The 24,918-nt window shown below is 40.2% G+C and overlaps 1 protein-coding gene across 5 annotated transcripts in view; it reads left to right on the plus strand.

Moving 5' to 3' along the window:
- Positions 1 to 24,918, plus strand: part of ARSG (arylsulfatase G) — a 151,121-nt gene that overhangs the window by 42,667 nt on the left and 83,536 nt on the right. For 3 of the 5 annotated variants that reach the window (XM_060763054.2, XM_060763060.2, XM_060763057.2), the window contains exons 2-6: positions 8,898 to 9,280; positions 14,693 to 14,880; positions 16,054 to 16,101; positions 17,126 to 17,237; positions 18,919 to 19,056. In XM_060763054.2, the coding sequence (XP_060619037.2) occupies positions 9,051 to 9,280; positions 14,693 to 14,880; positions 16,054 to 16,101; positions 17,126 to 17,237; positions 18,919 to 19,056 (716 nt within the window). In that variant the 5' untranslated portion in view covers positions 8,898 to 9,050. The remainder of the gene's footprint in view (positions 1 to 8,897; positions 9,281 to 14,692; positions 14,881 to 16,053; positions 16,102 to 17,125; positions 17,238 to 18,918; positions 19,057 to 24,918) is intronic. The other 2 variants (XM_060763059.2, XM_060763062.2) reach the window with 2 other exon arrangements.

The following is a 24,918-nucleotide window of genomic DNA, read 5'->3' on the forward strand; positions in this document are numbered from 1 at the left end:
GCCTCCAACTGTGATCCTGTGGTACGAAAAATTAATAAAAAACTAGGTTGGTATTAATTTAACCTTGTTGTTGTGGTCCTTCAAGACTTGTGACTTATGGTGACCCTAATGCAAACCTATCATTGGATTTTCTTGGAAAGATTTGTTCAGCAGGACTTTGCCATTGCCTTACTCAGAGGCAGAATGAAGATTTCTGCAGTATGATCAGTCCACCATACCCACGGATCATGTATCCATAGATTCAGTCAACCACATCTTCAAAATATTAGGGGAAAAAATAAAATTTTAAAAAGAAAGCTTCATTTCCTGGGTGCTATAGGCATACCCAGCAGTAGTCTCCTGCCTCAGGGCTCTCTCCAACATTGATTTGAGTTGGGTTGTTGTAGGTTTTTTCGGGCTATATGGCCATGTTCTAGAGGCATTCTCTCCTGACATTTCACCTGCATCTATGGCAAGCATCCTCAGAGGTAGTGAGGTGACCTCTAATGGTTAATATTTTGCAAGTCTATTTATCATAGATTTGTGTGTGTGTTATACTCAACAAGAAGACTAACATAGTGCATTTTTTGTTCAGTTCTGTAGAAAGCAATATTGTGGATCTCATTGCAACATTTATGTGGTGAGATGTCTTCTATTACATTAGAATGCCATAATGAATATCATTGTGCAAGTGAGGGTTGGTGAGGCAGTTCATTAGTATCACTGAGTAAGGATTTGAACCTGGTCTCCCTTCTTCTCCACTCCAAACCCTATACTAAGGTTATGGTCCTTGGAGATATTTCTAGCATCTAAGCCCAGCCTCCAAATCTTTTTTTTTTTGGCTTTTTAAGTCTCTTCTGCTGTGTTTTCAGGGTTTTTATGAGTGATGGTCACTCGTTGGCCTGAGAGGTGTATTGTATCCAAATTTGGTGTCAATTCGTCCATCGGGTTTTGAGTTCTGTTAATCCCACAAACGAACATTACATTTTTATTTATATAGATTACAGTAGAGTCTTCCTTATCCAACATAAACGGGCCGGCAGAACGTTGGATAAGCCAGAATGTTGGATAATGAGGAATTAAGGAAAAGCCTATTAAGTGTCAAATTACGTTATGATTTTACAAATCAAGCACCAAAACATCATGTTTTACAACAAATCTACAGAAAAAGCAGTTCAGTATATGCTAACGTTATGTAGCAATTACTGTATTTACAAATTTAGCACCAAAACATCGCAATGTATTGAAACAGCTGTGGATCCAAGGCAGGAGGTAGACTGCGTTGGATAATACAGAACATTGGATGAGCGAAGGTTGGATAAGTAAGACTCTGCTGTATTTAGATCCAGGTTGTGTTGGACTCTAGAGCCTTTGCTGCAAGAGGAGACACCTTCTCTTAGGCAGAAGGTTTTTATAAGCTCAGCTTCTTTATTCAGCATTGATTCTCCATTCATTCTAATAGACATCTGCTTGGCTACTAAGAAGTCTGCCCACGTCCCTCTTTCCCCAATCATTTCCACTCAGGGTTTCCTACACACTCACAAGCCCATTTTTTCTGCTTTGGAGTAAGAAACATCCACCTTCTTCTTTTTTAAAAATAGTCATTTAATGAACGACCTCTGCATTCAATGGAAATGCTAAACTCCCATGCTGAATCTATACATCATTACATAACTATGCTTTGCATGAATAGCAAGGAAATGTTGAGGTTCTGAGATCTGGCATAACTAGAGGGAAGTAGAAATGTAATATTCTCAAGGTTATTGTTTCTTGAGCTAGTTTATGGTTTCCTGACTTCATATGGGATCCTCTTAGCTCAAGGTCGGGATCATTAAAATTTGGCGCCATGAAAAGGTTTCTAAACACCACCCATTTACACAAATTTGTTAACAACAATGCACATTTTAATATGTATTAATTTTAATTCAATGGATTTTAAACTTAATGTTATATGTGTTTAAGGCATTGAATAATTGCCATATAATAATAAGCTGCCTTAAGTCCCCCTCAACAGACCTCACTACCTCTGAGGATGCTTGCCATAGATGCAGGCGAAACGTCAGGAGAGAATGCCCCTAGAACATGGCCATGTAGCCCAAAAAAACCTACAACAACCCAGTGATTCCGGCCATGAAAGCCTTCAACAATATATTGATTATTTGTGGTTTGCGTTTGTCAGATTTCTTGTTTCTGATTCCATGGTGGGAGTTCTTCTGGTTTCATAGCACATGGCATAGTTTTCTCAGCTGCCAAACCACACTCTGAATCAAGTCTCTCTTGTCCTTTAAAAGAGATAGAGCACAGTGCCCTTTCCAAGGGGCAGCCTAACATTGTTTTGCAAGAGAAACTTACTTCCCAAGAGTAAACAGAGCCCTTTGCCAAAAGTCCAGACTGGCTCAAAGTGATCATTCATAAAGGAAGGAATCTGTCAGGTGATTTCTGAGAGAGTTCTTTAGACCTAAGTGAAGAAGAGAAAAGTTAGTTGTCACTTTGTTGTTGAAAGACCGTTTGTGACCCCTTTTCAGTGGCACCAAGACATGCTGACATCAGTAATGACTCCCCTTGGGGAGATAGAGCAGAAAAAATTAATAATAATAATAATAATAATAATAATAATAATAATAATAAATTATTATTATTATTATTATTATTATTATTATATGAAACACAACAAGATGAGTCCACAGCACTCTGCTGGCTGTTGAATTGTATCACACGTCGACACTTTCCAAGTGTCTAGGACTGTGTGATGTATTGATGAATAATGCATGCAGATCCGAGTAAGGTGGCCTGCAGCTGGCAGCTGGTAATTTTGTCACCGCTGATTGTGTTTAAGTGCAGGCCAAGGTCTTTAGGCACTGCACCCAGGTTGCCGCTCACCATAGGGACCACCTTGACTGGCTTGTGCCAGTCTTTGCAGTTCAATAATTTAATAAGTTATTATTATTATTATTATTATTATTATTATTATTATTAATGTGATATCTATGTCTGAATATTTTGGGCTGTGCATCTTAGGAACCTAAATAACGCATACATAATTTTCTTAATTATAATTCTTCATTTGCATGGTCTGCCAAGGCTTTAATAGTGCTTCTTTTGCTGCCATAGCAGAGCACCTGATGAACCAACCTGGACACAGCATTTTATTTGAGAACACAGAAATGCTGGACAACTCTCACAACCACCATGTCAGACTACACAGAGAAGCCATTGAAATCTACAAGCATTTGGACAATTTCAACAGAAAGGAGGAAACAATGAACATGAACAAAATCTGGCTACCAGTATTAAAAAAAACTCTAAAATTGCAACAGCACAACAGTAGAGAGTAAACAAACAAGGACATCTAATCACCTCTCAACAAAAGTTTGCTCCAGGCACAGTCAGCCCATTGTATACTAATCAAGGTGGTCAGTTGAAACATTCACACCTAGCTCCAGCAGACAAGAGTCCTTTGTCTCACCCTGGTCATTCCACAGATATATAAACCCTTTTTCCTAGTTCCAACAGATCTCACAACCTCTGAGGATGTTTGCTATAGATGCAGGTGAAACATCAGGAGAGAATGCCTCTAGACCTTGGCCATACAGCCCAAAAAAACCTACAACAACCCTGCATGGATTTACTTTTGAGTTTTTGTGTGTGTTCTTTCCATTCCCACAGTAATTTTTGGTGCCGTGCTAAATGTAAAATACGAGGGAAGGAGCCCCATATGTGTTACCATCTCTTGGTCTGATTTGCCCTACAGGCTTGCTGTTGTGGGGGTTGAGTCCGGCAAAAGAGAGGTCATATGGGCATTTCATTAACCACATTTGTTTCCTCAAAGAGCTGCTCCCCTTTGTTCATTCATTAAGCCTAGGTTTTGACAATGAACTTGATGGGGAGTCTTGAGAAGAGTCAGCCCATGAATTCTTGGCCTGGAGAGGGTGTTCCTTGGGATCTCTCTCCTTTCCCTGCTATCTGGAGGGTTTTGTTTTGTTTATCCAGTGTTTTACTCATTCCCCAAATTTAACTGGGTCACTTTTCTTCGCCCCTCTTCCTTTTGTGTTGACTGTCCTACCAATTTTGTATCTTCAGCTGTACATTCTTTCCGCAAGGTCGCTGATACACAACTGGAACCATCTGTCATAATACTGGTCTTAGCTGGACTCAGCTAGCCTGTTCTGTCCACCTCCCAAATGCTTATGCTTACAGTGTCTCCCTGTCTTTGATATTCGTCCTGGCTCTTTCTTCTCTCAAGTGCCATCCTCTGATAACATTCTTACTGTCCTTGTAGATTAGGCTGGCACTCGTGGATGTGTACAAACAGCTTTCAGCCCTGGAAGTGAGGTCGGTTTTGTCCAGTTCTTAGCAGATTGAGTCGCTAACATCTAGATTTCTTAGCTGGATGCTTATTAAATCTGTGTGCCTTAGAAAAGGGGATGTTCTGCTATTCAGATAGACAACTCAGTGTATACCTTTTATTGACATAAGTCGGGGCTGGTATGCTTTGGAGTTTTGTGTCAAAAGCTGAAATCAAAAGACATTCAAAATACACACTTCCTGACTATGAGAATGGATGGTGCCCTTTCAGTCCCACCACTTTCTGTAGGTTTGTGTGTGTGTGTGTGTGTCAGAAGCGACTTGAGAAACTCCAAGTCGCTTCTGATATGAGGGAATTGGCTGTCTGCAAGGACGTTGCCCAGGGGATGCCCAAATTTTTTTAAACCATCCTTCTTACTTTACTTAGGCGATCCCTCGTAGTTCGAGTAGGATTGTCATCCAAGATCGATGCACTGGCGGTGGCTCTGTAGGTGACTGTGGAGCCCTATTCTCGACCTGCATGTTTTCCTGCAGTGAGGGCATTGGTTTCCAGGTGGAAGGCTGTCCCGGTTGGGGTTGGCTTGATGCGCCTTCCTCTTGGCACATTTCTCTCTTTGACCCCCCCCCCCATTTGTGCCTCTTCAAATTCTGCAGCACTGCTGGTCACAGCTGACCTCCAGCTGGAGCGCTCACAGGCCAGGGCTTCCCAGTTCTCAGTGTCTATGCCAGAGTTTTTAAGGTTGGCTTTGAGCCCATCTTCAAATATCTTTTCCTGCCCACCAACATTCAATTTTCCTTTCTTGAGTTCGGAGTAGAGCAACTGCTTTGGGAAACAGTGGTTGGGCATCTGACAACATGGCCGGTCCAGCGGAGTTGATGGCAGAGGACCATCGCTTCAGTGCTGGTGGTCTTTGCTTCTTCCAGCACGCTGACATTTGTCTGCTTGTCTTCCCAAGAGATTAGCAGGATTTTTTTGGAGACAACACTGATGGAATTGTTCTAGGAGTTGCATGTGACATCTGTCCATAGTCGCTTCTTTCATGTCCCCATATGGGGAGCTGGAGCTGGCAGAGGGAGCTCATCTGCTCTCTCCCCGGATTCAAACCTACGACCTGTCAGTCTTCAGTCCTGCCGGCACAAAGTGTAGTTGAGAGGCAGAAGTGGAAGAACTGTTTGCTCAGATTACTTGACACAGGGAATTTCCTACAAAGAAATACACAATCATTCTCTTATTCAAGAGGTTTCCTTTTAAAACATAGAAGATTTTGATCCACCCATTGAGGATCACTTGCACAAGTTTTTGCCATACAAGGAGACACTTGTTTCCATTTATGCACATTACATGCCCTCACATTATATTCTCTGTGACTGTAATACATTTACAAAGGCTATCAAGTTTGCTGGGACAATACTTCCACAAGCTGCTGTTGCTACTTTCTCTAACATTTTCTTTTCCTTTGATACTTCTTCACTTATGTCATGCTTTTTATATTAAACAGTGATCCCAGACAGTTTTCAAAAATTAAAACATACACAGATTATAACCAATACCGGCCCTCCATATATTGCTGGACTGCATCTCCTGCCATCATTCACTCTTGGTTATGCTGGCTAGGTCTACCAGGACTTGCAGTTCAAGAGCATCTGAAGGGCTACACAGTCCCTCTGATTTTGACGTACTGTGATTGATTTCAGAGTCAAGGATAAGCTGATATTGTCAATGAGAATTATCCTAAAAGACGCAGTAACCAAGCTCTTCCAAAATAATGTGGACTGCAGTTGCTAATGAATCTTCATATATCTATTGGATGTTATTTGTGTAAGATGCAGCATGATATGGAAAACTGGAAGTCAATCCACACATGGTCCAAGACATGATTCATTGATATGTTTGAAGGCAGAACACGAATGCAGTTCTCAACCTCCAAAAGCCCATAAAATATACCTCGGAATTAGTAGGATATTTCCATTGTAGCCTTGTAATTGTTTATCTCACAAATCAATATAAACTATTTAAAGTATTTAATGTATTGTCGAAGGCTTTCATGGCCAGAATCACTGGGTTGTTGTGTTGTTCGGGCTATATGGCCATGTTTTAGAGGCATTCTCTCCTGACGTTTCGCCTGCATCTATGGCAAGCATCCTCAGAGGTAGTGAGGCCTGTTGGAACTAGGAAAATGGGTTTATATATCTGTAGAATGACCAGGGTGGGATAAAGAACTCTTGTCTGCTGGAGTATTTATCACTTATCTAGACATCAGGAAGAATTGGAAGAATTGACATCATGGTTTACCTCTCAGGCTTTCAGGATCAGCCAAGGCATGTTCCTCCGGTATGGAATGTGGTCCTTGGGCAGGTCCATTGCTCACAGATGGCACAGTCTGAAATTTAGATTTGGAGAAAGGGTCCAATAGTGAAGAAAGATATACAGTAAACCTCTGCTTGTCACATTGAGAATATGGACAAGTTACACACATTCAGACCTAGAAAACCCTGTGATAGATTTGTCTTAGGGTCACCATATGTTAAAAAATGACTTGAAGGCACACCACAATGCAAGCTGAATTTTGCATGATTTTTTGCATGCCTGTCTTTCTGTAGTGTGTCTCTGTATCTATGAATTACACATGGGATCTTGTGCTCAAAAATAAGGATTTTTTGGTATTTTCCATGCATGCTTGCCTTTCTGCTGTCTACACAGAGACCAGTGACTGTGAGATGACCTTTTCTATGCATGTCCCGTTTTCTATCACACAGTAGATCTAAACTAAATTACTTTTCTAATAACCTTCAAATACTAGGAGAGGAGAGTTCAGGCATGACTTGCAGAATTTCTGGAACTGATGTGTTTGGAAGATTAGTAAGAACAGATGCTTTTCAGTCCCACCACCGTCTCAAGTGCGATTGGTGGGACAAGAGAGAGGGCTTTCTCTGTGGTGTCCCCCCCTCCTCCCACCCACCCCTCATCCGGGGCTCTGGAATGCCTTCTCAAAAGAGATTAGATTAGTCCTCACCCTTCAATCCTTCCATTCTAACTTGAAAACATGGATGTTCAGACAGGCCTTTGACCTTGAGTAGGATGAATGGGCTATATGAAGGTGACACCTCACACCTGTGAATTGATGGCAGTTGGTTTTATCTAATGTTCTTTTAAAATTGTATTGCTTTGATTTTTAATTGTGTTGATGGGGGGTTGTTGTTATAATTTTATGTGGCTTATTTTATACTTTGGTACTGTTTTTACCTGTTGCATGTTATATGTGCACCCTGGAGTGCTTTGTAAGCTGCCCCAAGTCATTTAAAGTTTTATTATTATTATATTTTATTATCTTTTTGTGTGAGCTCCCCTTTTTAATCATTCATTTTGATGTTTTTGGCATAGAAACACATGAAAAAAACAAACAAATTTGAGCACTGGCAAATTGCTGTTTCTAGCACCCATCTGTCAAAATTTGGAAAGAAAATTCTGATCCTAGTTTGAAAATATTATTTCCTCTTTAATTGTGAAGTAGTTACTTTGAAAGTAGTTGTTCTACTCCAGAAACTTGATTTTTGTGGCTGCTACAAACTATGTTGAATTGACTGAGACTCTATGACAGTGTTTCTCAACCTGGGGGTCGGGACCCCAGAGAGGGTCTTGAGAGGGTGCCAAAGGGGTTGCCAAAGACCATCAGAAAACACAGTATCTTCTGTTGGCCATGGGGGTTCTGTGTGAAAATTTTGGCCCAATTCTATTGTTGGTGGGGCTCAGAATGCTCTTTGATTGTAGGTGAACTATAAATCCCAGCAACTACAACTTCCAATGTCAAGGTCTATTTCCCCCAAAATCCACCAGTGTTCACATTTGAGCACATTGAGTATTTGAGCACACTGAGCACAAGTTTGGTCCAGATTCATCATTGTTTGAGTCCACATTGCTCCCTGGATGTAGGTAAACTACAACTCCAAAACTCAAGGTCAATGCCCACCAAACCCAGTATTTTCTGTTGATCATGGGAGTTCTGTGTGCCAAGTTTGGTTCAATTCCATCATTGGTGGAGTTCAGAATGCTCTTTGATTGTAGGTTGACTATAAATCCCAGCAACTACAACTCCCAAATGACAAATTCAACCCCCCCCCCCGCCCTATCCATACCAGTATTCAAATGGGGGCGTATCAGGTATTTGTGCCAAATTTGGTCCAGTGAATGAAAATACATCCTGCATATCAGATATTTACATTGCTATTCATAACATTAGCAAAATGACAGTTATGAAGTAGCAACGAAAATAATTTTATGATTGGGGGTCAGGTCAGCACAACATGAGAAACTGTATTAGGAAGGTTGAGAAACTTATTGTTTAACTTATTGTCCACGAGCACTCCCAAGATCCTTCTCACACGTACTGCTGTCCAGGAGACCAGAATTCCTGGGAGATTCAGCAAAATTGTGGAGGGTTCCCACAAGTCTCTTGGGTAGAACTTCTGCAGAAGTCTCCGTCATCGCTCATTCCAACTCCTTGATCTCATATGAAGCCTCAAATTGACTGAATCTGAGTTTGAATAAAGGTATAGTCTATGTTATTCTGCTGATTTTGGATTTCTCTCATCTCTTTTTCTAATTTCTTTTCCAGCAGAATGATGAAACTGCTGCAGAAGATAGAAAATATTTACTGTGCATGTGCTCTGAAATAGCAACACAAAAGGAAAAATTTGCAATATGAAAATATTTTTTAGCTGACTGCTAAAATTCATGAGATGCCTCCTGGTATTACATTCCAAAGACCATGGATATCTTACTGCCCAATGCACTGCTTTTGGTGATGGTTATTTGTTTAATTGGATTTTTCCACTGTCATCATCGAGGAGTCTTTTTGACTGAGAAAGCATCAGATTATAAGAAACCAAATTTCATAATATTTTTTGCTGATGATATTGGATGGGGAGATCTTGGTGCCAACTGGTTCCTGAGAAAAGACACTCCTAACTTGGATAAGATGGCATCAGAAGGAATGAGGTAAGCCTTTATGTTAATACCTTGCATCTGCTGTATTTGCTTTTATTTATAACATTCCTCTAGTTTTCTAAACCCTGTTGTAAGCTTAAAAATGGTACAGACCCAACTTTTTAAGTTCACACTCTAAATCAGTGCTTCTCAAACTGTGTTCCTCCAAGTGTTTTGAACTCAATCTCCCAAAAATCCCAACCATCTTACCAGCTATTAGGAATTGTGGGAGCTGAAGTCCAAAACATCTGGAGGAACACAGTTTGAGAAACTCTGCTCTAAAAGATTCAACAAAAAACAAAAGGAAGGGACAATAAGATATGCTCCAAAGTTTTCCAGTGTCATAATGATCCAGTTGAACTTTTTTTATCATGTCAGAAGCCACTTGAGAAACTGCAAGTTGCTTCTGGTGTGAGAGAATTGGTTGTTTGCAGAGACATTGCCCAGGGGATGCCCGGATGTGTTATCATCCTGTGGGAGGCTTCTCCCATGTCCCTGCATGGGAAGCTGGAGCTGGCAGATGGGAGCTCACCCTGTCTCACAGATTTGAATCACCAACCTTCAGGACAGCATTTCAGCTGGCACAAGTGTTTAACCCACTGCACCATCGCGGCTTCTACCCAGTGGAATGACAACCAAGAAAAGGTCCAGGGAGAGTTGACAGTCCCGATGACATTTCTTGTGAGCCATTACAGTGGGCTTTATTGTCCCACTTCTGTTCCCTTCCCAGTTGCAGCTAAGTGAATAGGCCGGTAGTAAGGGACAGCATTGATCCTGACCTCCATAGGACAACTCAAATGGGGGAAAAACAGCCTACCAGCACCATCGTCTAGGAGCCTATTTCTATAATAATGCAAAGAAGGACTCCATTTGTATTCATTTCCTTTGGTGTGCAATGAAAATAGACCTAAGAATAAAAGAAATCCCTCTGTAATCCAGCTACAGTGATGAAAGGTTCTCCATATCCAGATGAAAACAGAACAATACAACATCAAAAGCTTTTCTTCTTTTGTGTTACATTTTCCTCTGTAATCACAAGGTCTGTGAAATATTTTAATGTGGAGATTATCAGTATTCATTAATGGTTGTGGTTTGATGTGTACAGAGATTGTTAAAGGCCAGAGAGTTTATATATATGTTGCATGTTCCAGAGTAGGCAAACCAGACAATCTCTATATCAACACTGACAAAGAAACAACAAGAAATACTTTTAACCCACAAGCATTACATATATTAGAACCCAACACTTTCTCATTACTTTATTTTCCATCTCACGAGTCTGGGCCACAGCAACGCGTGGCAGGGGACTGCTAGTTGTCTAATAAGATCCTTAGCTTGGTCCCATCCCATACATATGAATTTCTTAGGCACAGCATATCTGACCGTACCATTCTGACAGACTTGAAACAGCTGATCATGTTATGCTGTATTATGATATTCATTCCTGCTTTATAGATCCAATTCTGGAAGAGTTCCAACGAAGCTCTGATGGCTCCATATCATCCTCCTTCTTTCAGAGTTCACCAAATAACATATTGAAGTTTGCAAAAGTTTTTATTTTCATGATGAGCAAGTTGATTAAATTCCATCATCGCAGCAATAGTGAATTCTGTTTCGTGTTGATTTAAAAGCAGATCACTGAACTGCCCTCTATGTGTGTGTATAGTCGGTCCACAATACCCACAGATTTAAGATCCACTAAGTCAAGCTCTTTAAAAAAAATCCCAAAAGCAAAATGTTGAGTTATGTGCTATTATACACAAGGGATGCCATTTTACTACACCTTTGTATATAATGTATCGGGTATCTATGGATTTGGGTAATGGGGAGAAGGGGCAGGAATTAGAATCCTAGTGGATATTGAGGGCTCACTGTGTTCAGCAATTATTTCACCTGGGAGTCATTTCCAACTTTGGTTGTTGTAGGGTTTTCCGGGCTATATGGCCATGTTCTAGAGGCATTTTCTCCTGATGTTTCGCCTGCATCTATGGCAAGCATCCTCAGAGGTTGTGAGGTCTGTTGGAACTAGGAAAGAAAGGGTTTATATAGCTGTGGAATGACCCGGGTGGGACAAAGGACTTTTGTCTGCTGGAGCTAGGTGTGAATGTTTCAACTGACCACCTTAATTAGTATTTGATGGCTTGGCAGTGCCTGGGGGAATATTTTGTTGAGAGGTGATTAGATGTGCCTAATTGTTTACTCTCTGTTGTTTTGCTGTTATAATTTTAGAGTTTTTTAATACTGGTAGCCAGATTTTGTTCATTTTCATGGTTTCCTCCTTTCTGTTGAAATTGTCTACATGCTTGTGGATTTTAATGGCTTCTCTGTGTAGTCTGTCATGGTGGTTGTGAGAGTGGTCCAGCATTTCTGTGTTCTCAAATAATATGCTGTGTCCAGGTTGGTTCATCAGGTGCTCTGCTATGGCTGATTTCTCTGGTTGAAGTAGTCTGCAGTGCCTTTCATGTTCCTTGATTCGTGTTTAGGCAATGCTGCGTTTGGTGGTCCCTATGTAGACTTGTCCACAGCTGCATGGGATACGGTAGACTCCTGCAGAAGTGAGAGGATCCCTCTTGTCCTTTACTGAACGTAGCATTTGTTTGATTTTCTTGGTGGGTCTGTAGATAGTTTGTATGTTGTGTTTCCTCATCAGCTTCCCTATGTGGTCAGTGGTTCCCTTGATGTATGGCAAGAACACTTTTCCTCACTTCTTCTCCTCTGGAAAACACTTCTATGAATCTCTAGAATCTAGGTCCTCCAATATGATTCTGTGGCCACCTTTGGTGGAAGTTGATGGCAGAGCCATGATGGGGAGATCTAAGGATTCCTAGAGAACTGTTTCCCTGCTTTTCCGGAATTCTGTGCCCCTAACCGCAGCAAATGGGAGGGGGGGGGGTAACTGTATTTGGATTTAGGCCTCAACACTTTGTAAAGCATGAGTAGCTGTTGTTCTCTAGAAACCTTTTTTTCCATGTCAGGAGTGACTTGAGAAACTGCAGAGTGAAGACTCAGAGATAATGACTTTCCAAAGGATGGTGAATGTTCTCTGTATAGTTTTTGCTTCGTGCCTGGAGATTAAAAACTTCTCCCTGGGTTTTAAAAGTATCATACCTTGAATCTGAATATGGTCACAGCGCAAACCGTTCACCTGACTACGTGATGCTAGACTCCCAAGAACATCCTTGCTGTGCTTCAGCTCATGTGGAGTCTGCAAGCTTCTAATGCTTTCAGATTCTTCAAGGTTTTTCCTGGAATCAATTACAATTTTGTCCTATTAATAGCCGCATCTCCATTCATAAGCCCCCATGACATAGATGCTGCTTTTGGACAGTGCCTATTTCAAACTGTGAAACTAGCGTGAGGTGTCCAGAGCAGATCAAACTCATTTTGAAGCAACCAGATTAGGGAATGGGCTTTTCCAGGGAGATATATTTGGTGACTCCAGATGGTTGGAAACCTGATAAAGCCTCTCCTCTTGTGAAGGAAGGAAATACCGTAAGTGATAGCATGTTGGATGGTTCTGTTTTCTCTCAAACTGCTCTGCCTAAAGCGTCCTATCTTTAGGGTCCTAACTAATTGTGCTGTCCAGCTTTTGGTTCAGCAGTTCCATATTTAAGAAAATGGTTTGTGCATATATTACGGTTGCCTGATCCTTTCCAAGTGGATTTCTAGGTGATTCAGAAAGCAGTGCAAAACATAACCTGTTGTTTCGAAGGAAATAGAGTAACTTGTTGCAAATACCCCACTTCCAAAATAATATATAATTGCAATACGGTACAATTACAGTTATGTAATTGCAATTACACAATGCTAGATTATTTTGGTTATTTATTTAATTAATTTTGATTACTTTACAATGAAAATGAGAAGTTATGAGCAACTATGTGATAACTATGTGGTAACTTCTTCCAAACGGATCGCATAGAATCGCCCGGAGGACTTACAAAATTCTTAGAGAGAACATTTTTTGTCAAATGTGACTAGGTGAGACTATAGGTATCAATCTCATAGGTACGAGGGTCAAGTGGGTTTATAAGGAGGAATTAGCGTATATTCTTGAAAATAAGACAAGTTTTGTGATGGAGATGCTTTGACAATGTTTTTAAATGCTGTGTATGATTTTTATGTTTGTATATTGCTGTTAGTATTTTAAAGTATTTATCATTGTTTTAATTTGTTGTAACTATACCGGCATTGAATTGTTGCCTATTGTTAACCGCTCTGAGTCGCCCCTGGGTTGAGAGGGCCGGTATATAAATGTAGTATAAATACATTTTTCAGCCCTTCTTTTGGGCGAAAAAGCCTCCCTCGGCTTATAATGGGGTCAAGCCGGGTAGTAGATCCTGAAGGCCATTGCTTGCAATAAATGATTTATTTCTCTCTCCTCTTCCCCTCCCTTATCAGTGTGTTTTCTTTTCCAAATCTTCCTTCACTCACTAGAGAGGAAGAGAAGCCCTTGCAAGTCAGGAATATCCATTAATCTTATAAAAGCATTTTCCTCTGAAATATTTGTTAATCTCTCTTACAGATATATAAGCATTTCCCCCTGCAAGACTTTGCAATCCCTATGTAATAATAATAATAATAATAATAATAATAATAATAATAATAATCTTTATTTATACCCCGCCATCATCTCCCCAATGGGGACTCGGAGCAGCTTACATGGGGCCAAGCCCGGACAACATGTTACAGCAAAATAAAACCAAAACATAAACAACAAGCAACATAATCAACATAATCAAAGTTACATAGAAAAAATGGTAACAAAATAACATTCCAATAAACACAATCACAATAGCAGTGGCCAGGCCAGATGTACAGGATAAAATGATCTTATTAGAGACTTTTAATCATTTTATTCTGTACATGTGGCCCACCCACTGCTACACAAACCCTGTGCAAAATTACAACATGATGCAAGACATGTCAATTGACTAGGAGCCACTGGGCAATGTGTAATTGCAAGTAAATTGCACAACCAGAAGGACAACCAGAATGCATGACTGCAAGACACAACATGGTGTAAACACAGTGTGCACCACTACTAAAAGTACAGTGTGCTGTATACAAAGCTCAATTGATATGTGACATGTCCCATGTACGTCTATATTATCTGTATCTATCTATCTATCTATCTATCTATCTATCTACATTAATTTTATATGTGAATTTTCCTCTCATATGTTTGCAGGTCTTTGCAAATCCTATATACATATAGATATCTAGAGATTTCCATGTACCTGTATATCTATATACATTATTTTTATATATGAATTTTCTCCTCACAAGTTTGTGATACCATTAAGACTACAAATTAAGATTGCTCAAATTGAGCTTAATGAGATTAATGTGAATTGTTGTACTATGATGTGTACTCAATAAATAAGTCACAGACAGAAAATCTCTTTTCTGCCTCTCCTTTAGATTTGTAGATTTTCATTCAGCGGCATCCACCTGCTCCCCATCTCGGGCTTCTCTGCTTACAGGGCGCCTTGGCCTTCGCAATGGAGTGACCCACAATTTTGCTGTAACATCAGTAGGTGGCCTCCCATTGAACGAGACAACTTTGGCAGAAGTCCTGAAGGAAGCTGGCTATCGCACTGGCATAATAGGTGATTGAATCTATCTCTGACAGAAAGCGTATTGGGTTGTATTTTTAGTTGTTTTTGTGTCCTGAATGGATGCACCAGGATCCCAATTTGCTACTAAAGACCCAACTGACATTGAAGTCACAGAATGTCTTTTGCCAGCTTTGGCTTCCCCAAACAGAGTTAGCCTGGCCATAGTGGTCCACTCTGGTAAACTCCCAGTGGGATTCTGTAATGTGTTTTACGTGGAGGTATCCTTGACATTTTCCCACTTACATAACACAGGATCTGGGAGGGAGGGGAAACCTGTTTTGCTAGGAAATGTGGAAAGACACTTAGACACTACCAAATCCTTAAAGTAATGAGATCCCAAGCAGGGAATGTGCTTCTCCCTCTCTGTCATTTTTGGCCAGATGAGCATTTTTTTTCCTTCCTGTTGAAGTGAATGGAGTGATTTCTCTATTCTTTTGGAGCCCTTGGTTGCACCGTGGGTTAAACAGCTGAGCTGCTGAACTTGCTTACTGAAAGGTTGCAGGTTCAAATCCGGGGAGCGGGGTAAGCTCCCGCTGTAAGCCCCAGCTTCTGAGTTTGAAGCCAATCCGGGTCGGAGTGAGTGTCCAACCAATTTGTGTAGCTTGCTGTCAACCTTTGCAGCGCGAAAGACAGTTGCATCTGTCAAGTAGGAAATTTAGATACTGCCTATGTGGGAAGGCAAATTTAACTAATTTAGATGCCATAAAAATTTCGAGCAAGGCTGCAAAGAATGAGGATGTACTTCATCAGCATCACAAATAGATAGTGAAGCAACAGCTCCCCTGGTGGCCAGAATACCCTCATGAAAACTTAAATTGCCTCCGTATCTGTCTATATATGTTGTGTGTCTATGGCATTGAATGTTTGCCATGTATATGTACATTGTAATCCACCTTGAGTCCCCTGCAGGGTGAGAAGGGCGGAATATAAATACTGTAAATAAATGAATAAATAAATTCTGCCAACCTAGCAGTTCGAAGACATGCAAATGTGAGTAGATCAATAGGTACTTGGGAGAGAGAGATATGACACTCCAGCCCTTTTCCTAGTCTCAATAGGGATCTTTCCACTTGGCTGTAATAAAAAGGATGATTTTCTTAAATCCTTAGTATTGCATATGTTAACATTACTTTATTGACAGAGTCTTCAATTCCTTTCTTGTAGGCAAATGGCACTTGGGTCATAATGGTCCTTACCATCCCAGTCTTCGAGGTAAGGATTCTATCCTTCTTTTTCTGTGTTGGAATACAAATTTGCTGGTGCAGATATTATTATTATTATTATTATTTTATTTATATACTGCTCTGTCTGTGTAGGCCCTGTTTTCCCTTGGGTTTGAGCTGTTCCTCTTGAAAGCAGATACTCTTTTAAGACCCGAAAGTAGATAGCTGATGTCCAGTAACCTTCTCATGATATCTTCCAGTGGGAGTTGAGCTGGGATGAGAAGGCATGGATGATGGGTGGAGATGACATGTCATTCCCTCATTCCATTGTATGGCAGGTGTTTAAAAATTGAGGTTGAGCTGAGAACATTTGAAAAAGCCAGTCTCTGTGTCTATCAGGCCAAATAAAAGAGATTCACCTTGCAACTGCTGTGGAGTCTACCTTGTGTATGGCAGTTTTGCACCAGAAGTGCTGCTTCTCGCTATTAATCTGGCACTAGGAGAACTGGAGCTTCCAGGAGTGTTTTTGAGGCATGGACAGCTGGACTGGGCTGTATCCGATCCACTCCAGTGTCCACATGTCACACTCATTGCTTTGCCACTGACTAGAAGCAGCTCCTCAGCAGTCTTTCTGGCTTCTCGGTTACTGGTCATATGGTTAAGTACCGTATTGTGACGCATCATTCACAACAGAGAGCTTCTTTTGGCCTCGTGGAATAGAAGTTGCTTCCAAGCACTCAGCCTGTCGATGTGCAAAGATAACAAAAGGCTCTGCAGAGACTCTGGTGTTGTATCTGGTGCAGCTCTGGAGCCTAATCTTCATTTTATTTCAGTAAGTGTAGACGCAGCCTCTTTGCTTGTGAGAGCTAGTCTCTGCTGGAACAGAAATTTGGGAAAAAAAGAACTAACTTTGGTATCTGCAGAATATCCTATGATAATAAAGGATATATTTGGCATCTACTGAGGATTGGAAACGTATCTGAGGGCCCTTCCACACAGCCCTATACCTTGGAAAGCATGGTCCCTTAAAAAAAGCAGCCTTGTAATTCCTAATTCTGTGGTTTTAATTCCAGGTTTTGATTATTACTTTGGGATCCCCTATAGTCATGATATGGGGTGCACGGACACTCCAGGCTATGATCTACCTGCTTGCCCAGCTTGCCTGTGGAACTCTACAAGAGGAAAGTAAGGCTTCCCTGCTGATGAGTACCACTCTTTGTGTAGATGGGCCACTTGCATCCTACTTTGTTGCTGTCACCAGGGACGAGATGATGGGCTGATGTTCTGGAAAACCTCTCATCCCTATGATGGACTACTGCTCCCAATCCAAAACTCCAGGATAGTTGCAGTGTCCAGGCAGGTACATATGAGGAGATGGACCTGAACTGTTTAGGGCAGTGGTTCTCAACCTGGGGTCCTCAGATGATTTTGGCCTTCAACTCCCAGAAATCCTAACAGCTGGTAAACTGGCTAGGATTTCTGGGAGTTGTAGGCCAAAAGCACCTGGAGACCCCAGGTTGAGAACCACTGGTTTAGGGCTTTAATATTTTAAAATAAATAATTTTTAATTAATCTTTATTAAGGATTTCAATAATAATAATAATAATAATGTATTGTCAAAGGCTTTCATAGACCTCTACCTCTGAGGATGCTTTCCATAGATGCAGGTGAAACATCGGGAGAGAATGCCTCTAGAACATGGCCATATAGCCCGAAAAAACCTACAACAACCCAATAATAATAATAATAATAATAATAATAATAATAATAATAATAATAATAATGTAAAGAGAAAAAGAAAGCAAACAAAAAGAATAATAATAATTATAATAATAGTAATAATAATAGAGAAAAATAGAGTAAAGAGTTGTTTGTTGACTTCCATGGGTATCTTCAGAGAGGGTTCTCCATTTTCTTTCTCTTATCTTCTTTCTTCTCCTTCTTTTTCTTTTCTATTCCTTCTTTTCCCCTTTTCTTTCCTCTTTCCCTGTTTCTTTCCACTTCTCCTTCTTTCAATATTAGTATGTTTCTCTTTTTCAATCTTAAATAGTCTGTAACTTTTGACCTATCTGTTTCCGTTTAGGGCTTTAAAGGTAATGACCAGCACTTTAAATTTTGTCAATAGAATATGGAAAACTCTAATCCAGTGGTTCTCAACCTGTGGGTCCCCAGATGTTTTGGCCTTCAACTCCCAGAAATCCTAATAGCTGGTAAACTGGCTGGGATTTCTGGGAGTTGCAGGCCAAAACACCTGAGGACGTACAGGTTGAGAACCACTGCTCTAGTCCATAGTACTAATGGAGTTGGGGTCTCCTCAGTTGGTCCAGGAAGCATTCTGAGAAGGAATAAGCCCCACTTCTGGCCATGCCCCAGATGTCTTTCTTGATTGCATCTTCCATTCAGCCCAGACTGTTAAAGGTAGATCAAAACTTGGAAGAGGAGGTTCCCAATTGAATTGTGTTGCTCAGGGTTTTGCTTTCCCCATATTCTGCCCGATGGTGAGTAACACCGAAAGCCATAGGATTCCCATCCCTTTATTAGAATAATTTAGGGCAATGTCTGTTATCATACCTTATGGCAGTGAATCCAGCACCACCGCAACTTGTTGGGTGAATAAGTACTTACTTTTTTCTGACCAGCTTCTATCACTATTCGCTTTTGTTGGTGACCCTGAGTTCTATTGTTTGTGTTGGTTCTATTATTCAATCTTCCCGTGTTTTTCATATTTTGTATAAACATCAGTTCAATGTATATATACCAATGAAAAAGTTAATATATTGCTAAAGATAGATATATTGCTAAAGGTAGCTTCCACTGCATATGTGTAGCTGTCCTTTAAATAATGTTTTATAATCCCCTCCTTCAGCAAACAGAAGGAAGACTGTTATCCTGAGATTGCACTTCCTCTTTTTGAAAACCGTGCAATTGTTGAGCAGCCTGTAAACCTCACCAACCTGGCTGCTAGGTATGCAGAGAAAGCAATTCAGTTCATCGACCGTGCAAGGTAAAGGTAATCAATAGTCTTCTTTGGATGTCACACTAAACCATGGTTTAGTATTACACAAACGAGCTTCGTGTATTTTGAGCTAGTGTAGGTGTGAGGAGATTACAAGGCTTTACTTTTATTTTTAAGCACTAGAACAGTGTTTCTCAAACTTTTTAATGCCACGACCCCTTAATACAGTTCCTCATGTTGTGGTGAGCCCCAACCATAAAACTATTTTAGTTGCTACTTCATAACTGTAATTTTTCTATTGTTACGAATCATAATGTTAATATCTGATATGCAGGATGTATTTTCATTCACTGGACCTAATTTGGCACAAATACCCAGTATGCCCACATTTGAATATTGGTGGGGTTGGCAAGGGGATTGAGTTTGTCATTTGGGAGTTGTAGTTGCTGGGATTTATAGTTCACTTACAATCAAAGAGCATTCTGAACTCCCACCAATATTGAAATTGAACCAAACATGGCACACAGAACTCCCATGACCAATAGAAAATACTGAAAGAGTTTGGTGGACCTGGACCTTGAGTTTTGGAGTTGTAGTTCCCCCTACATCCAGAGAGCACTGTGGACTCAAACAATGATGGATCTGAACCAAACTTGGCATGAATCTTCAGTATGCTCAAATGTGAACACTGGTGGAGTTTGGGGAAAATAGACCCTGACATTTTTGAGTTGTACTTTCTGGGATTTATAGCTCACCTACAATCAAACAGCCCCTTGAACTCGCCGATGATAAAATTGAGCCAAACTTTCCACACATAACCCCCATGACCAACAGAAAATATTGTGTTTTCTGATGGTCTTTGGTGACCCCTCTGACACTCCCTCACGACCCCCCCAGGGGTCCCGACCCTCAGGTTGAGAAACGCTGCCCTACCTGGATCTGCACACATTATTTGCCAATACATCACACAGTCCTAGATACTTCGGAAGTGTCCGACATGATCAAATACAAAAGTCAGCATAGTGATTTTGTTTGTTGGGTACTAATCTTGTTTAGCTATTTCTTTACTGTCTTTAAGCCTGTATTTATTTATCATGTCAGGAGCAAACCAAACAGTTGTATTGCATTTTTCTTAACAAACATACAAACAAAGCATAAAGTTTACAAGCTTGGTAGTTGATTAAATGTCCTTTGACATCTTGTGGTGCCAGAGCGCAGTCTGTTCAGCGCCTTCGAAGTCGCCCAGTTTTCTGTGTGCCCAGGAAGGAGTCTCTTATTTGGTATCAGCCATTGATTGAGGTTCTGAGTTTTAGCCTGCCACGTTTGGAGTCTCGCTTGCTGAGGTGTTCCAGCGAGTGTCTCTAGCCTGTAAAGGAAATCATTTGAGACTGAAATCCATTAGCTGTCACTGTGCTCAGTCCTAATTTTAAAACCTCTAAACAGGAAGGAATGACCCTTCAGCCTCCCAGATGTTTTGACCTTCAACTCCCAGAAATCCTAATAGCTGGTAAACTAGCTGGGATTTCTGGGAGTTGTAGGCCAAAACACCTGAGGACGCACAGGTTGAGAACCATTGCTCTAGACCAGGGGTCCTCAAACTACAGCCCGGCAGCCGGATACGACCCTCCAAGGTCATTTACCCGGCCCTCGCTCAGGGTCAACCTAGGTGTGAAATGACTTGAAAGCACACAACAGCAACAACGACAATCGTCATCAGCCAAAAGCAGGCCCACACTTCCCATTGAAATACTAATACGTTTATATTTGTTAAAATTTTCTTCATTTTAATTAGTGTATTGTTTTTAAGTGTTATTAGCACTACAAATAAGATCTGTGCAGTGTGCATAGGAATTCATTCATGTTTTTTTCAAATTATAATCCGGCCCTCCAACACTTTGAGGGACTGTGACCTGGCCCTCTCTTTAAAAAGTTTGAGGACCCCTGCTCTAGACCATAGTACTAATGGAGTTGGGGTGTCCTCAGTTCGTCCAGGAAGCATTCTGAGAAGGAATAAGCCCCACTTTTGACCATGCCCCAGATGTCTTTCTTGGTTGCATCTTCCATTCAGCCCAGACTCTTAAAGGTAGATCAAAACTTGGAAGGGGAGGTTCCTAATTGAGTTGTGTTGCTCAGGGCAAGAATTATTCTGAATTAGATGAGGTGTATTTTCTGATTCTTCATGAATAAATCAGGATTTGTAAGGAGTAAAAGTTAATTGATGTCTTTGTATACTATCATATACTTAGCACAACAAAATCAGATCAACAGATTGTGTCACTCACTTGGCTTTGTTACAGTGTGCCCCTTCCTGACCTGTACATTCTTTAACTTTTCTGCAGTAGAGAGTTCTTGCAATGACTCTTCAGTTGTACTTAGGAATGTGCTTATGCCATTAGTATTGGCAAAGGTCCACAGATGCGCACCCGGTGCCTGAATGAAGCAATAGCATATCTCAGGTGTGACACTGTGCTAGAACTGGATTTAACCGGCATCAAGGTTTTCATCCACTTTAAACACCTCTGGATGAATGCCTATGACCTTTGGAAAATGGGATGCGTGATTTGTCATGGTATTGTTTCTGAACAATTTGTACCCATGTGAGATCAAGGTGCATACTGTTGAGTGTAGGGTTAATGAAAAAGCTCACTTTAAAGCTAATTGCAGGGTTTCTTTTTAATTGGGTATCAGGAACTGATTGATTTGGCTAATCTTTTATGCAAGTTAGTGAAGCTAATCCAGGAAACAGGTTTAAGATAACAGGTTGTTATCTTAAAAGTATGTAATAATTTAATATTTATTTTCATTATCCTGGACTTGTTTTGTTCATAGGCTTGTAATGAACGCTGAGTTCTTGAACCCTTTGTTGGTATGTGCTTTTTTAAATTAGATATGTTGACGACTACAACAATGATAGCCTGAAGTGAGGTCAAAGGACAGTTGGGATGGAGAATATGAGAGTTATTAATTGCTCTGTAGTTAGTGATTAATTCTGATATGGCAGTGTGGACTCAAATAACACAGTTCAAAGCGGATATTGTGGGATTTTTGTCTTGATATTTTGGTTAAATGGCTGTGTTGAAGAGCCATGAGTCAACTTTGCCATATAATCCAGAATGTCATGAAATCTACCTTTGAGACGACAGGGCCGAAGCCTGCATGACAGTGGCTGTCATCTTGGAAGGCAGGCAGGACAGGAGGAGGAGTCAAGCCGACTCCTGATTGGGTCTAGCAATTAGGGGAGGAGTCGGTTGTGAGAGGAAAAATAAGCTGTCAGCTCTTGAGACAGGGGGAGAAGTGTCTTAAGATCAGACAGGGAAAGAAGTGATTTTGAGAAGAGGAAGCTAGATAGAGCAGGGATCTGACAGAAAAGGAAGAGCTTTTAGTGAGCCTGGAGTTTAGGGAATAGGCGAAGACAAAGGCTAGGATTTTTACTGTGTTTTGAGAGCCAGTAAAAGAAAGATTTGTCTCCTTATACTTGGGATGGTATAAGGGAGCTTACAGCCCTGTGGTGGAGACAGATAGGGATCTGTTCTTAACTGATACTGTGTCTAAAGATAGAACAGTATGTTTAAGGAGTCTCACAGTTGTTAAAAGCTTTTCTGTCAGGGGAACTATTTGCTTAAGTAACCAAGTTTCTGCAACTGAATCACGCGTCTGTACCACTCATTTCTATGAGTTGTTGTTAATATAAAGTTCAATAAACTCTTTCTAGTTAACTTTTAACTGGTTTATGCCTCAATCTATCCTTTTCCTCAGAACTCACTCTGTCAAACCCATTTTTAAGTCCAGTCATCCAGTGAAGAAACATTAGAAGAATCAAGAGCTCAAACACCCCTTACCTAATACACATTCACACCTTTGGTTCCTCAGGCCAATAATTCTGAGGTGGCGGCGGCTAATACTACCAAGAACATTCGGTCACTTGTATATATAACATAAGGTCAGCCTTCAATTTCGCTATATTGGTGGCAGCGGTGGGATTGATTGGTTGTCCCCCCTGCCGAGATATCTTTAATTTTGCTATACAGAACAAAGGAGATAACCTGGATTTTATATAGCAGTGTCTCCAAGTCTCCAAGATGGGAAAGATAAACATTTAGCACTTATTTTTCAGAAATTACAGGGACTCACTGCTTTAACTAATCGTGAATACATTTTATAGATTTTAGCTTTAACAAAAAACATTTTGAAAATATGATCATATTATAGTCATATGTATGTCTAGCCCACGTTCATACCTATGTAGCCCCTCCGCAATTTCCCCTTTTGCTTATCTTTCTTTTTTCCTTATTCTTTGAAACATATTTTTAAAAAATCCAGCATAAAAAATTTAATCTGTGTGAAGTGCAAAAATAGTTACAGGTTGAGAAGCACTTATCAGGAATTCCAAAAATCCTCCAAAATCCAAAATAGTGGCATCTTTGTTTTCTTATGAAGGTTCAGTGTACACATTTCTTTCGTATGCAAAATAATTTTAAAATATTGCATTAAAGCACTTTCCAGATACGTATTTAAAATGTATACGAAAGATAAATGACTGCTATGTTTAGATTTGGGTCCCATCTCCATGATATCTCATTTTATGTGCTATGATAATAATAATACATTCTATTTTCCTTGTAAGCCGCTCTGAGTCCTCTTTGGGGTGAGAAGGGCGGCATATAAATGTCATAAATAAATAAAATAAAAATAAAATATGTGTATATGCAAGTCCACATATTGCAAAATCTGAAAATTTCCCAAATCCAAAATGCTTCTGTGTCCCAAACATTTCAAATAAGAGATATTCAACCTGTGCTTGGATTATTTAAAGCACTGATGTTCTGTTTGTGAAGGCTTTGGTTTGGCTGTTCAGTGCTTCTATGAGGATTTTCAGTAGTTCTCAAAATGGATAAATAAGTCCATCTTATACTGAATCTACACTTCCAGTTTCAGAATGTGGATAAACTGCATTGAACTAGATTACATAATCCGGTTCAGTGTTTTGAATGAGATTTTCATGCTTCTTGGCATGGGGTTGGACTGGATGGTCCTCAAGGTTTTTCCAACTCTAAGATTCTATAATCCAGTTCGATGAAGTTCATCCGCATTCTGAAACTGGATTATAGTGCAGTGTAGATCTAGCCGGAAACTCTGCTGAATGTTTGACTGCCTCAGTAGTTTGTTAAATTAAGTCCATAGAGAAGAAGTTATGAAGTTTTGTACTCAAGATGGGAAAGAAAAGGAAATTTGAGGTATAAATGGCTTTGTTTGAAAATTGCTGCTGTGAGATGTCTGTTTTTAATATATGAACTGGTTGTCAGAAGACTTGCTATCATGAAAAGGATTGTTATAAAGACATTTCTTGAAGGGCAGTATGTCTTGCCTTGGGAACTGAGAGGCAAGTCTATGTTTGTTTGTTTGCTTGCTTGGGTTCCATGAGCATATGTGCGCACAAATACGCAAATGCACACGCACTTGTTACAAAATGCTTTTCCTCCTCATCGCTTGTCATCCCACCCTTTTCCCTTTGGAGGGCTTGGAGGAAGAGCAGGCCTTGTTTGCGTGGATAAATATAGCTGTAAACAAGAAAACAGGACGCACTGTTTGATTACTTAAAAATAAATTAGCTTGGACAATGATCAACTCCTCTCCTACTTTTTAATAATTTTGACCTTGACAGCTTGCTTTCCTCCTCATTGAGATTCTGTTGCGTGGGAACTCTGAAGCCATCTGGAACTGACAAAATGATTATTTTCTTTAGTTTCCTGATATTTTTTTAATGAAATATACTCATTAAACATGCACAAAACAAATAATATAGAAAACATCTCACAACACAACAAAACACAGCGGCACACAAAAAAAGAAAAAAGAAAAGAATAGTGATAACACGAACCCAACCACCCTCCATCCTGTTAGAGAAAGTAG

The sequence above is a fragment of the Anolis sagrei genome, chromosome 2 (assembly GCF_037176765.1).
Source record: "Anolis sagrei isolate rAnoSag1 chromosome 2, rAnoSag1.mat, whole genome shotgun sequence".
Lineage (NCBI taxonomy): Eukaryota > Metazoa > Chordata > Lepidosauria > Squamata > Dactyloidae > Anolis > Anolis sagrei.